Below are 15122 nucleotides of genomic sequence, written 5' to 3'. Positions count from 1 at the left end.
TCATGCTGAATGAGGCCACGGTATGTATATCTGTGTCTGTGTGTGTGTGTGTGTGTGTGTGTGTGTGTGTGTGTGTGTGTGTGTGTGTGTCTCTTTTGTGTTTATAGAAAGTCTTAGATCTTTTATTTGACCTCATGAAAAATGGGATTAAAAACAAAAGCATTGCATATTTATATTTTCGTTCAGTATAGATTCACCATGAAAGCAGGCGATGAGTAGCTGTGTTGAATGTTGCTAATAGCTTTGCCTTCTGCTAACTGTAGCCAAAGGTTGCAGTTGTGTTGCGTGGCATTTCTGGCGTCCCTTCTCTAAATTTCTGCCTGCCCCAGCTTCAAAGATGAAGCAACCGTTTCCCGACCTCTTTGGCAGAGAGTTTGAGAGTTTGTCACATTTCAGATTTCTACAAGTTGTTTCAGTGATTTCCACTCTGAACATTTCAGATGGTTAAACAACTGCTCAAATGATTCAATATTTCATAATAATAACAACAACAATAATAATAATTGTGGAACCACAGGATTATACCTAACTCTAAATAAAGTAGTTTAAACTAGCTCCACTTCAACTGGAAACAAAAGTGAAATGATGCTTATAAACTGACACATCAGTATTGAAAAATACAGAGGATACAAGAGCTAAACAGATATGGTGGCTGTGAATATCATACATATGCATCACACACTCACACATACCTGATCATTTGTTCTTTGAATAACACTGCCATCCTTGAGCCAGGTGATGGTTGGAGCAGGGTTGCCATTGGCAACACAAGGAAGCGAGAGGTGACCTCCAATCAGAGTCTCTACCACAGGAGGCGGGGTTTCATTGAAGGTGGGTGGAGCTAACAAAACATGAAGGGTGAACTTTTAACTGAATGAATCTGTACATCTGCACATGAGGAAAATCTGCATACATCAGAAAATTATGCTCCTCAAATAGATTTTACAATATTTAGTCTCACTCAGTAACACTGACGGCATACTGTATATGGACCATCCCTGTCTGTAGCAAAACAGAAATGTAAAAGATCCACACTGTCTTCCGAGCAGTAGTAAGGAAGAAGAAAAAAACCCGGACCAGCAGACAGTAAATCTTTTGTCTCTCTCGCCCCTTTTTTATCAATTTATATGCAGCATGACAGCAGCTTGGCCTCGTTTGTTAAACAGCAGCAGCCTGTGTGCAGTTTACTGACATCAAGTAACATTATTATTTCACATCCAAAAGTGAAGATGTCAGATACAAACGCCATCTTTCTGATCTGCTAACATGAACATGTTGCTGCCACTTAAAGTCTCAGATCTCATCAGAGAGCATACAGTGAGCCTTCTAACCTCTGCAAACACATGAACAAAGCACTTGCAACTTCAACATTTCAGTACAGTTTTTCAGGGCTCATATGCTAATTGTAGCTTTGTATGATAAATAACCAGATATTTTTCTGAGGAGTTTGAAAATGGCTTCTGTATTTTTTCTTTTTAAAAGACTAACTGTTTTATTTGAATTACAGATGAGATGTTTGTGTCTGTCTGTGCAAAAGAGAGACCTTGTGAAATTACAAAAAGCACTTGCAAAATTCTTACTCCTACTTCCTAAAAACAAAATATAAAAAAAAAAATACCCATTTTGCTTGTTTATAGATTTAGTTGCACAAAAACCAAACAGGAGGGTGTTACAGTTCTTTTAGCTTTGCATTTTCCTGCCTATAAAGGCCACTGACAATCTCACATGTTGAGGCAGAGTGCAAACAATAGGATGTGAAGAGTTTACCTGCAGGGCATGTCAGTGAAGTTATATCCAACGCCTCAAGTACAAAGTCAAACTCTATTATAATTCTCATCTCTAACCTGACACTCACACAGACCAGCTCGGTGAAACCGTCTCACCTCGCTTTGATCTACTGTGTGCACTGATACTTCGTGTGTAGAACCATAGCAATGGTTTTCCCAAATATACTTAAAACTTCAAAGCACAAAAATAATGATCCATATTTTATATTTAGATTTATTATTTAAACCTGTCAATAAGTGCGACGATACCTCAGAGTCGGAGACGATTCTTTCTAAAAACCTGCGTGAAGAAAGTCAGAGGCAATCCAAATTACCTGATCCATCTAGAGTTTTAGACAGTTTTGTCTTGAAAAAAAAGTTTTGTAATGTTGTAATAGCTTTTTCAAAAGTTTAAGTTTAAAGAAGCTCCTGTCAAGAAATGATATAGCAGTGCTTTACGGACCAAATGAAATCCAAGACCTTCCATGTGGAATACAAACTTAACCACAGGGTGGGTTCTCCCAAACGTTAAATGTTAAAGAGACAGACGTGTTAAATTGTATGAAAGCAATTCCATGTGAGCTTACTGAACATAGGGGAAAACTTATCTTGTATTTACATTCATAGGCTACAGGGCATCTCCTAGCAACGCCGGCCCTCGAATGTCAGTCAGAAGCTGCCATGGGAAACACCCACAAGAGGCTTGAAGCTTTGACGCTATTTCTGCAGTGGATGTATATATATAAAAAAAAAAAAAAAGTTCATCCTCTTTTGAAAAACAGAAAATTGTGCAAAATATAGCTGCAGTCACTTTATAGTTTTTATTTCCTTACTCAAAAAGAGAGGAAAATTCAAATTTAGGGTCAAAATCTTTTGCTATTGCTACATAGCTGGCATTAGTATTATTAGCTGGTTACTTACTAGACTTGCCAAGAGCTTCAGCCATCATTGTGTTTACTTGTGTTTGATAAAATGATATTAAAATTGGAAATCAGGAGCTATCTAAACAAAGGATAAGCAAACAAGACTACAAATCTGACTAGATGTTAATAGTAGCAAAAAGGTACCAAGGTTTGGCTTTTCTCTGCTGCATGTTGTGGGATATACACTGAAAACTAAAAGTTGTCCATCCTGATGTCCACTGTTTTGATTGACAAACTGGACGAGGGTCATCATCTGGACCAAATGTTATTTAACATTTGAATCCTTATGAAGTTAAATATAATCCACCTCGAAAATAGCCATAACAGCATGAAGCAAAAAAAAAAAAACACACACACACACAAACACACTCTACTCCATAAACCTCACCAGTTACAGAAAGCAGAGTCCAGGTGCCGTTTCGCAGCTCATCTGTTGGTTTATCCAGTAAGAGGATTCGACACTCGTACAAGCCCTGATCATCCAGTTGCAGGCCCTCTAGCCTCAGCGCAGTGATACGTACCAGAGACACCCGCCCTGCAGAAACAGAGTGCAGGCAAAAAGGTGAGAGGGTTGGTGTGGGGGGGCAAGAGAGAGGCCATCCGCAGGTGATGCTGATTTCACTTGTCATCTCTCGGGTCTGAGCAGTGTGTAACTGTTGGAGGGGGATGCTTTGTTGTGCTGAAAAAGAACATTGTCCTCAAACGTTGCCTGAAACAACCACACACACGCACACACAAAACAACAGCGAACACATGCACACACAAACTTAGAAATGTGATCTCCTGGTTGCCAGGTGACGGCTCCCTCGAGAAGGAGCGCAGCTCGCAACATCAACCTTTATCTTTTCCAGTCTGCAGCCCACATCCCTCTGTGTCCATCTGGTTTTCACACTTTATCACACAATCAGACAGACAATTGTCCGGTGACCTGACATCATGGGACGGCATGGCTGAAAGGAAACTGTCACTGATAGTTTAATGCTAGGACACACGGTCTTCTCCCTGAAATGAAAACATGTAAACACCAAACACGCTGCAGTGTGGAAGCCTCAGTGCCACTGGGATGTCTGTTGTGATGGTAATTATTAACAGGCTCTGATTTCCTGTGGCAGGGAGGGACGGTCCTGGCCGTCAAAAAGAACCAGGAAGTTGGAGTTAGGCATGCTGGCAGTGATAACACACCCTATTTGCTTTTCCAAGCCGCCAAAGGGGACTAAATCCACAGGGGGGGGGGGTTAAAGTAGAGCAAAACACACATCAGCATACACTCCGGGGATTAGTTCATTTCAAAATCCTACCCTTTGACCCCTGGCAGTTTTTTTTCCCTCTCTCATGTTTACTGGCTCAGAGCGATATAGGTCACTGCAGCACCTTAGAGGAAAGGTAGTGCTGAGGCAGGGATGTTGTGAGAACGTGACTGGGAGTTGTCAGATAGAGAGAAAAAAAAAGGAAAGAGCGGAGGTGTAGTAAGAGCACGACCTAACGCCACGGCTGCCGCCGTGTGAAATATGCATGATTGCAAAAGATTTGAATGCGAGGTAAATGGAGTGTAAGGCCGGGAGGAGGTAGAAACACAGAAAGAAAAGAAGAGGCGAGGGAAATTTTTACATCTTTACCTCTCAACATACACAGTCCACATCTCACTGTACTGCGCTATGTCTGAGAGTGTAAAAACAAGTGCATGCAACACAGGATTCAGTCAGCTCTCAGTGTGCAAACAAGTCAGTGTGGTGAAGTAAAATAAATAAGTAAATGTAGCTTTGCATTGTTGATGTCAGTAAAATAACAACATTTCCCTTTTCTTCTTTGAATCCAACCTCAGTCCTGACCCTGAAAAACAACTAAAACTGTTATGTACAGGGGGTTATCAGTTTTCATTTATCATTAAAGCTGCAAATAAATATTATATCTAATATTTTTAACAGATTCTCAATCAATGACAGACATAGTTTATTATAACAACAAAGCGCGAGACTGTATTATAGTTTGTAGTTTATTGTGAGTTGTTAATTGGCAATTATTGATTGTAATGTGTGCTTCACAATAAACTGCAGCAATGCTAACTGGATTATTGTAGGCTATTTTATTTTATTTGTTTAGGTAATTCAATCTACCAGTTTATTGTTTATTTTTAAATATTAATTTTTCTCTTCTAAAGGTTTGCCTACTAACACTATGGGGACAAACATACTGTTGTGTACTGTAGGTCTGGGGCTGTTCGGCCCCTTAGTTGTAATTAATGTTGCAGCATACTGTGGTATTTAATATTTAATAATAACAGTGTTCCTTCAACTTTGAAGTAACAGCTTGAAGAAAACTATTTCCTGTTTCAACCTGCCTGTGTGACTGTGCATAAACCCAGGTCCATAAATGCAAAATGTTGGTTAGAGCTTGACTGGTCTGCACAGAGCACTGACCTCAACCTCATCCAACACCTTTGCGGTGAACTGGAACATCGAGCGTGAGCTGGACCTTATCACCCTGCATCTGTGTTGGACCTCGCTAATGTTCCTGTGGCTGAATTGAAGCAAATCCCTGCAGCCAGGTGCCAAAACCTCTCCTTCCCAGAATACTGGAGGCTGTTATAGCAGCAGATTAATGCCCACATGTGACTGTAACATCCATTGTCCACAGACTTTTTACCATAGTGTGTTCGTGTAAGAATAAATAGATTAATTCATTTTACTACCAATGACAGCAATATAGGGTTCCAAATAAATACAAAACATAATCAGTCATTAGACATCTTCACTAACGTGCCGCTAGAAATTTGTAGTAAAAAAAATGAAAATCGGGGCGACCCAGAGGGCGCATATCACATGGATATGCAAACGCCCTGAGCAGCGAGTCCACAGTTCAACTTCTTGCTGCATGTCATTCCCCCGCTCTCTATCCCTGTCTCTCTTCACTGACCTATCCAAAAAAATGATGAATAAATAATAATGAAAATCAAACAGAATACGTAAAAGCTCTGCTGAAACAGAGACTGACATTACTTCATACATCACATCACAATGCAGGTAACCAAATACGAGTGCTTCAACAGGGGCCTGAAAATGATACTAACAACAGGTAGAAGCCCCCCACCCCCCACCCCACCCCCACCAACAACTCTAACTCTCTACCCACTAACTCTATTCATTTAGCAGCTTTTTCACTGGTCAACAATATCCTCTATCACTTCAATTCATTCACACAAACTGACACCACACACACACACACACACACAATTGTGCTCAATGCATTTATTTGCCAAACTGTTTCCAACTGAAACCCCCCCCCCCTCCCCCTTCATACACTCTCAGGTGACAGAGAAACACAAAACCATTCAGCGCCGAGACGAAACTCAACTCCTCACGAATGAAAAGGTTCAGTCTGAAGTGAAAAGTCTGTGGAACCTGACAGGAATGCTGTTTCTGCTTTCAGTAGTGAAATAGATTATTAAATGTAATGTTCATTATCTTCTATGATACACAATTACTTTCAAAGGAAAGTTTGGAAACACTTGTCATTCGACTTAACTGCTAATTAAAAACCTTTGTGTAACATTATTGGAGATGGATCATGTCGTGTTTTGAATTCATAAACTCATTTTCAATCTTGGCTCTTTATTAATTTCAGCATGTCTTATGCCTCATTGTGTTTTATACGCTGTACTGCTTTACTGCTTTTGTTGATTTCATTGCCATATTTTGTTTTGAAGCATGGAATTGTGCTTTCAGCTGCTCTCATGAAATGGTTACAGGTTTCATGTCTTTTATAAAAGCTCACTAAGGCCCTTCATGTTGAAGGCTATGGATTCTGTTTTTTTTTTTTTCTCCCCCCCTCTCTTTTATCCAGAGTGAAGGATGCACCAGAGCTATTGATTTTCTTTCTTCTAAAATGGATCTGTAGCATTTTGGAAATTAGGTTTTTAAATAATAAAAAAAAAAAAAAAAAATGTCTTCTGGGGAATTATCTGGAAAGTGTCTTGTTTGGTTTGACAGGGCTCTATATGAAAAATTATTTAAATTCAATACCATTTTGCGCAACCCGGGCGTTTATGTCCCTGAGAATGTGATATTGACGGGCAGGAAGCCCACATCGCCTCTGTGAGATGTCGTCAGCTCTTGGCACGCTGCGCACAGGCATTCAGGTTTTCAGTTAGAGAAAGAAGCAGATAAGGTTTCGCTCCTCGCTTGCTTGATGCTCCATTGAGCTCCACTGTGTCATCGTTTGAAATTTGATTTCAGAGCTCCGTTGCTTTTTAGAGGCCGAGGCCTACTCACTGCCGTAACGAACGTTGAGTAATCCCAGTGCAAACTCTCATGTTTGTCCGTGTGGAAAAGGAAGCATATTAGCCATGTTCGCATGCGTGTGATGTGTCACGCCTGCACACGGTCTGCTCAGGCCGATTGTGATGGGATTTACATGGAAACATTGGATTTATACAGCTGTATTTACTTTTCATGGAGTCAGCAGCTGTATAGGCGCGGAGGGATTTTCTATCCTGTGCACAGAGCAGACGCTAATCCTTTGATCTTTACTGCTCTATTACAACAAATACATTTAAACCCTTTTAGCTCTCAACACTCTCAGGGGAGCAATCTGAAGAAAATCTAATGTACCTCACACTGTGCAGCTACACACAAGGACGAACGCAATAATTACTGAAGACATGCCCTGCAATCAGAAAAGTTCAATTTGTATCCATTTAAGGTGCAAAAGGGGGGGAGGGGCTGCTTATGGATTCTGTGTCCTGAAGCTAAACTGACACCTGAGCGCAGTCATGGTCTGAGGAGGTGAAATCCACACCGTCCGTTCCATCTCTTAAGCGTTACTTTCCCATGCTGCACCTGTTCCTCCCACACCAGCCAGTACCTGTGAGAAAGCCTGACCAATCAGCATCAGACTGGGCGAAGCACTTCTTTTTTTTTTTTTTATTAAACCTTTTGTGTCCACAAAGAACAGAGGCTCTCCGTTTGTCACCGGAGAGGCATGTGATTAGCATACCTGTCCTCCTACAGAAGGTGCTTATCTTTGCAAGGTGCTTTATGGTTGAATAAAGTGTACAAAAAGTGTAATTCATGGGCCAAAGGGTGGACAAATTTTAGGGTTTTTACTACCGGTATATTGCCGCGCTTCTGCTGAAACTAACATCCAGTGTAATGAGGTGTGACATCACCGTACGTTGAAGGATTGTCTTCAGAGTCAGCGACAAAAGGCTACAGTCTTTTATGAGCCCGGGCTGGAATTAAAGTCTGCACCTCTCCCACTTACGATAATTCATCAGCCAAGGTTCACCCTGACTTTATTGCTATGTAAATGTCTGTATCGTATTTCCTGCTCGGCTCGGGTGAGGGAGTGGCGTCCAACTCAAATGAGAAAAGGCCTCGGCTCAGCTGAAAGCAGGTTCTGATCCTTTGACAAACACACACCTCAATGCACTGATCACTGCTCTTTACTGTACGTACAACCAATGAACCTGTGATGCCAAACATCTTTTTTTTAGATTCTACTTACATAGTGACGTCATGAATAAGGATATTATCAACAAATTGCATCAAAACTTTTAATTATAGTGTTGTTTTTGGAGCCAAAGTCTAATATATCTTATTCCTCTGTGCCATAGAGCTCCATTGTTGTCCAAAAAGTATTACACTTTTGCACTGGCCGACAGTGTTCCTTTATTACAATCAACACGGACACTGAAGTTTATTTTGAGTCAATCCCACTTATATCATCCTGGTGCTGTAAATACTCAGTAGCACACCAAATGTGTATTAATCCACAGCTAAAAATAGTCCACAAAAATTGCACAATTTGCTCTTGTTTGAGTAAAGCAAAAAAAAAACACACACACACTACCCAGGTGTTTTAGGAAATTAAACTATATATTTTGTGAGACATTTTTAAAGATTTATGTCTTCAGCTGGGGTTTGGGGCAGAGTGCCACAGTCTGAATAGGGTAGGAAAATATTGAGAGAGACTAATGCATTGCTTTCCATGGGATTTGGAGACAATAAGAAAATTATAGAATAATACCAGCCTTATACTTTAATAAATCATAATTTACCCAAGCAGCAACCTCCAGGAAGTGCTAAAAACTGCAGTTCCTCAAATGGCCACTTGAGGCTTCAAAAGTGAGTCAATCCCCATAGACTCCCATGTTAAAATATCCAACTTTACAGCAGAAATAAACATGTTTACAGCCTGGTAGAAGAAAGGGTTTTGGTATCTACAGTTAATCTTTAACTAAATGGTCACTGTCATGAGATTTTTTTCACATTTTTCTGATTAAACCTTTCAACACCACCCTCTGTGGAGACACTATATTTCACTATATAAGGCTTTAGTTGTATACTATGCATCATATCAGCTCAACTAAAGTAGGCTATAATTTATAGATGCATATCACATTTATATAAATTTTAATCTAAATGTATACATACTGCCACTCTTCTATATGCTAACCTTCAGTTTACCATTTCATTTCCTCTTTTGTAGCTGTAACGTTGCTGAAATAGTTCAAACTCCATCAAATGAAAATACTCCATATGACTTATTCATCTTTTTATAAACACCCCCCCCCAAAAAAAAAAAAATCAACCTGACATGTTTGGTATCTTTGGAAACTTTGGGAGCTTCACAAGAATTTCAAATTAGTTTGTGTGGGTTTGAACGATGTCTGGCTACACAGCATGACTTTGTAATGACTGATGCAACAGTGGGTAAGAAGGGTTTAACAGGTCAAATCCCTAATTGTTTTAGGGAGTATTTATTATGTGGCATGTTGATTGCGGATATCGACTATATACCAGTTTTCACCCTGCTGAAAATAAATGACAGGATTAACTACTTAGAGCTGCGAAGCTGTTTCCTCCCACCTGAATGTTAAACAGTCAAATTTATTTCATTCTTTGAGATGCAGTTTTCTTTCTCTAACTGCGCTTTAGTCAAAACTATACATGGCGCCCCTGCAGAAATTCAAATAGCCTCCACAAAGGTCGATAGGTTGAATTTCTCTTCAGGCAGCTCTTTGGAAAAGAAAAAAAAAAAAAAATGACTTTGACAAAAGGAAGATGTGAGCCACCTAGAGATGCTTTCTTTTTTGTTCACATTAGTCCCATTGTTTGTGACTTTAAAGGATAACAGAAACCTACACAAAGGTATTCTTGGTCCATTGAGGATCTTTTTCCCCAAAGACTCTCTTTGTTCTCAGAGCTGTGGGCAGAAAGTGCACAATAGATGATGATGCAACACGAGAGTTTCAGCTCCTTTAAAAAGTAGCTCCCCCCGAGGCTGGTTTGAAAGGCCATCAAGGTGTGGTGCTGCATACACTCTGAGACCCAGATACCGGTTTCATTCTTTCAGATGAAGGAGCTTGGACTGGAGCATAAACAGCCCTCATCCTAGTTATTAAATTCTTCATTTCTTTTATAATGACAAGTGACTTGGGTAAAAAAAATAAAAAAATTGTGATTAATAGTTGTTGAAACATTCTCCTCAAAACCCTAAACGTCAACTCACAGCGGTGCTAAAGGAAGATTCACCAAACTCAGTCTATCCTCAGGTGACCGTGAATGTCTTTCCAAGACTTCCTGACAGTCCATTCAACAGTTTTTGAGATATTTCACAGTGATGGACTGACCGGCTGACACATGCCGTCCAAAACTATCCATAGAGACCTGCTGCTAGCATAGCTAACAAAGATTACTATCAGCTGCAACCCAGTAACTGCAGGCTATCTCTGTGGTATTTTTTAGGACTCCAGCAGCTCCAATACCTCTACAGTCTATGTTTAATTCATGAATACAAATGATTGTTGTTCATAGATATCAACATTTGTTAGTAGACCCAGCTGATACCTAAATCGATATCTGACATTTTTCTAACTTTATTAACAATCCCGTATATGAGGTTATGAAAGAACTGTGACAACAACATGTGCAGAGACATACCACTGAGAAATAAACTGTTAAGCTCTCTGTAGCAGTGACATACACAGATCTCATCGTGATACCGTTTGTAAATGATCTCAAATGTATCTTTGGCATTTTCTGTGCTGCAATTTTCTCGTTACTTACCAGCCGACAAATATGCCAATACAAGTACTGTACGTCGACAGTTTGATGAGCTATAATTTGCTGGTAATATCGGTAGTGCTGATGTTTCAGTCAGGTTCGTCTTGCAAGTACAAGTGTTCAAATGCCATTTTCCTTCAGCGTTTTTTGTCACAACAATAAGCTCAGGAATAAAATATGAGAGCGATGCAAAAACAAAAAAAAAAAAAAGTCCAAACACAAAAGTTTGAACATAGCTGGATGTTTATCATGCCACATAAAGCCCAGGTTAAAATAATCCCAATTATACTCTACACATTCAGCACTGCAACATCATGCTGCCTTAGACAATTATAGCAATCACAGTGAACAGTAAGGGTGTGTTTAACATTACGACTGTCAGTTGGAGTGCGTATTGCGATGATAGTCGCTCACCTTCATATCGTGGATGGACCCGGGGCACGTAGGATCCAAATTTGATCAAGACGGGGATGTCGAGTCCCTGTCGAACCCATTCCACCACATGCAGAGATGCCGAGGACGCGGCAGCTGGGTCTGACGGAGGAAAACTACACTCCAACTCCACCGCACCTCCAACCTTCCCACGCGCCTCCGGCCTCACGCCTTCAGTGGCCGCCGCTGGGTTTATCAGGAGCAAAATGACAGTCAGTTTACTTTTAAACAGAAATAAGGATTAATATGGACAGTGGTGAGCACATATTATCTCGGAAAAGATGAGCTGAAAAATGAAAAATGAAAATATCTTTCTAGTAAAAGAATGGCGATACTTACAAAATAGGCAAAAAGCTGCCATCATAGTTAAAGTCTGCAAATGTGATCTCGCTGGCCCCATATCTGTCACTCATGCAACCTGCAGCATGTTCAATCTATTGGTAAAAGACACACAATTGTCACAATCACATTACTTCCTTGGCTGCACACAAGAAGACAGCCATCTGTGACAGATTTCCAAACTAAAGGCTACAGCAGAGCTGCCGCTTCTGTCATAATTTTACAGACGGGGGGGTGAGGAGCGTTCAGATTTTATACAGCTTTCCAATAACTGGAATTCATCCCATATCATTACACAAATGGGCAGAGCTGCCTCTGCTGCCAGAAAACTCTCTGGCCCTATATCCCTTTCTGAAAGTAAATGTCATAAATGTCACATAAATCTTCTGAGAGTCACGTGTAGAGTGACATCTAAGTGTTTTATTTAGAGCACATCAATGAAGACATTTGGCTGGAGCAGCCAGGAGACTCAGCACTCAAAGACAGAGATAAGCTGAGCTGATGGGAGGCGCAGGCTGCAGCAAGGCGTCCAGGAGTGCATCTTAATGTCAAGACGGAGCGGCCGATTTGATCCGGTCCAGACAATCCCTGCGTCCATTTTATCAAATGTGTTAAAGATGGAGGGAGGAAATCAACATGATAGGTCAGATTTTGGATAAACACTAAAATGCATCTATCATTTGTACCATCCATCACCTTCTGTGGTAGAAACTTTCAGCTATTGTAGAGAATCACTCTCTAAATCGGTAAATATCACACATGCCACTGCAAGGTCTTCTCTTCTTCCAGATATTTGTCTGATAGCATGAAGGCTGCTGCTGGCTAAGATCTATACCAACTCTATAATGAACACACTGGCATTCTAAACTGACTAGCTTTAGCTCACAGTTAAAACATCTCAAGTTGTTAAGTCACTACTGTACACTGTAGTGTAATCACTGTACTCTGCTGTACTAGCTTAAACATAAATGGAATTTTTTTACAATAAAATATTTACAATAAAACTGTGAAAAAATATTATAAAAATATACAAATATGTATATAGCACAACGTGCAATAGGAATGGGTGAGTGCAATAGTTCACAGTATGTTCTACACCCATATAAAGAGCAAAGGGTCAAGTTTAGTAGCACAGGCAAATACTACCCGGTCCGTGTTAAACATGGCTACACACCCACAAGGACAAACACCAATAAGTGTGCCAGATAAGAGCCAGAAACTGGCTCTGTTCAGTGTATATTATGTTTACACCAGTGGTGGTATGACAACCCATATTCTTCATTTAAAGCAACACTGTCACGGTTCCAGCCACGACGACAGAATATCCTCCCTCATCCTCTCTCTCGCTCCTCCCATCTCTCCTGTTCCCACGCCCCTAGTGTGTTTCTCCCTCCTCCTTGTCTCTTCCCCTGTCTGTCAATCCCCAGGGAGGCGTGGCCTTGCTACCTGGCTGTGGGCGGTGCAGCACACCTGAAACTCATCCACCTTCACCAAACCTCAGTATAAGAACCCCGGCAGATCATCCACTCGTCGCCAGATTATACCACAACGCCTACGTGGTAGCTATCGGTTGTAACTGTCGAGCAAATTTTTCCTTGTTGTTTCCTCGAGCAATTCCCAGTGTGACTGCGCCCGGATCCTCCCCTGCTACGGATTCAGAACCTACACGCAAGCCTTCAGATCAGCTACCTGCCTGCCTGTACCATTCCTCATCCCAGTGCGCTCAATAAAACTGTCTTTTAAACCCTACTTGAGCTCTGAGGTCTGATTCTGAGTCCAAACCGTATTCAAAGTCTAACACAACACTATGTTACTTTTGCTGAGCAGTGGTCACAAGTAGCACAAATGGAGCGAAGTCTCTATGATGTCTGTTTATACAGCTTAAGTTTGCTAACACAAGCTAACATTAGCCACTATCAGCTGGTGATCATATAGCAAACCAAGTATGGCAGCAGTGTATTTTATTCTGTAATCTTTTCAGAGTTTTATTGCTTCTCTCAAGAGTTACATGGTTTATTTCTTGAGTTTTATACCTAACTTCCCATATTCTTAAAGACTAACTTTTTACATTGGTTGCAGTGATGCACCCAACTTTTTCACTGTACCTTCTGGCTCCACAATATTGCATTCTTTTTTGGCTGTTTCATCACATCTGAGCTATGGAAATTAGACAAACCATTCTTTGCAAAGGGCAAATATTTTTGGTCTTTGTGACAATCTGGAAGATTTCATTCCAGGTTTATTTGGCGGCATCTGTAGTTACTGGTTGTAACTGCAAATTTCACATTTACATTTACATTTACATTTACTCGTTTGGCAGATGCTTTTATCCAAAGGTGACTTACAGGTGAGGGACATCACTACAGCTTCAGTGTAGTAAGAGACCTTGGTGTAAGTAATAAGTACTACATCTATTCAATAAGTGCAAGGGGATCGGGTAAAAGAGTGCACCGAAAATGCAGTTTAACCTAACACTGCAGGTCACAGAAATCTGGAGGCAGCAAAACAAACTATAACTGGCATTTTTCCATCATTCTGTGAGCATCCGTGATCTGATTTAATGCTGCACCCGGCATGAGTCTGTGAACAGCAGGACACAGTGAAAGGAGTGGGTTACCTCGCTGAGAAGTTGAAGGTGTGCAGCGTGTCGCCCCGCAGCTCTTCATCTAACAGCTCACTGTGGCTGCTCCTTCTTGTTCAATTACTCCCTGCAACATTTCAGACGGATCAACTGTCAGAAAATGACCGCTGTGCTGTTTTGCAGATGTTTTTTTGATGAACAATAGCTGTAAGTGCTAACCTCGCTGACAAACACTTTGCATTTCCCGTGACTACTTCATACTATTAGAGTCAACTCCTTATTTCGCCAGTTAAATGCTTTTAATGAGAAGCTGCAGCAGTAGGAAATGTTTGTTTAATACAGCAGCAGACACCCAGTTCTTAGGCTCAGTCACCGTTGTGTTACCTCATTCGACAATAGATCGTGACTTAACAGACAGCTTGCCGTTTTAAGTACAATTTTGAGGTTCTTGTACTTGAGTATTTCCATTATATGCTACTTGATACTTCCGCTCCACTAAGTTTCAAAGGGGAATATTGTACTTTCCACTCCATTACATTTCTCTGACAGCTTTAGTTACATGATACTTTTAAGATGAAGTTTTTACATTATGAATAATATAATGACCTTTAAAAATACAACACACTCTAACAGATTAAACCAGTGGTTTCCAACCTTTTTTGGTTGTCAGATATCTTACAAAAAGCAGTGTGTGTGTGTAGTCTGGATCACATTTCAGATGTCTGTGAGTTTCATCAAATAGTGATTTTACCCTCCTTCTCACATGGTTTCATTTCGGTAAATATTCGAATTAATCTATCACATCTAATTATGTCATATACAATATGTCAGAGAGACCAAACCGGTACTTTACCTACATTTATCTGCTATTGAACTATTATTGTTTATCATTAACTATTATTATTACTGCTATTGAATTATTTATTTTTAACTTTATTTTTAATATTGAGCTACTATCTATCTGTCTATCTATCTATCTATCTATCTATCTATCTATCTAATACTTATGTACTTAAGT

At 40.3% G+C, this 15122-nt stretch overlaps 1 protein-coding gene across 1 annotated transcript in view; it reads right to left on the bottom strand.

The window, feature by feature from the left end:
- The window catches only part of LOC111238493 (protein turtle homolog A-like), a gene marked incomplete at its 5' end in the record, with an annotated part of 47991 nt that extends 36701 nt beyond the window's left edge, over window positions 1-11290 (bottom strand). The window contains 3 exons of the mRNA XM_022768036.1: window positions 681-841; window positions 3078-3224; window positions 11167-11290. Of these exons, the coding sequence (XP_022623757.1) occupies window positions 681-841; window positions 3078-3224; window positions 11167-11290 (432 nt within the window). The remainder of the gene's footprint in view (window positions 1-680; window positions 842-3077; window positions 3225-11166) is intronic.
- Window positions 11291-15122: the final 3832 nt, after the last annotated feature.

This window comes from Seriola dumerili, unplaced genomic scaffold, assembly GCF_002260705.1.
Source record: "Seriola dumerili isolate Sdu_G_001 unplaced genomic scaffold, Sdu_1.0 BDQW01001387.1, whole genome shotgun sequence".
NCBI lineage: Eukaryota > Metazoa > Chordata > Actinopteri > Carangiformes > Carangidae > Seriola > Seriola dumerili.
Note: the sequence above shows the minus strand (reverse complement) of the source record. Positions and strands in the feature narration are given on the sequence as shown.